This window comes from Penaeus monodon, chromosome 28, assembly GCF_015228065.2.
Source record: "Penaeus monodon isolate SGIC_2016 chromosome 28, NSTDA_Pmon_1, whole genome shotgun sequence".
NCBI lineage: Eukaryota > Metazoa > Arthropoda > Malacostraca > Decapoda > Penaeidae > Penaeus > Penaeus monodon.
The window spans coordinates 20,014,470-20,014,848 of record NC_051413.1 but is presented as its reverse complement, the minus strand read 5'-3'; the positions used below and the strand labels follow the sequence as shown (position 1 = coordinate 20,014,848).

Below are 379 nucleotides of genomic sequence, written 5' to 3'. Positions count from 1 at the left end.
CTATCCTCCTCTCCTTCCTCTGCCACCCCCACTCCCTCCCACTCCCCTTCCACCCTTCCCTCCTCTCCTTCCATCCCACCCCCACTCCCTCCCACTCTCCTTCCACTCCACCCCCACTCCCTCCCACTCTCCTTCCACCCCACCCCCACTTCCTCCCACTCTCCTTGCACCCCACCCCCACGCCCTCCCACTCTCCTTCCAGCCTTCCCTCTTCCCCCGCCCCACTCTCCGTCCTCCCCCCCCACTCCCCACTCCCGCTCGCCCGTCCCCTTCCCCAACTCCAAAACGCAGAGTGACTTACCTTTCCGAAGTGCGTGAGTCCTCGGGGCGAGTTCGGGTCCTCCAGGTCCGTCTCTCGAGCCCTGGCGCACTCCGCCCT

At 66.8% G+C, this 379-nt stretch overlaps 1 protein-coding gene across 1 annotated transcript in view; it reads right to left on the bottom strand.

The window, feature by feature from the left end:
* LOC119591414 (dipeptidase 1-like) overlaps positions 1 to 379 on the bottom strand; it is a gene marked incomplete at both ends in the record, with an annotated part of 94,984 nt that overhangs the window by 64,423 nt on the left and 30,182 nt on the right. Inside the window, 1 exon segment of the mRNA XM_037940156.1 lies at positions 302 to 377. Coding sequence (XP_037796084.1) covers positions 302 to 377 — 76 coding nt within the window.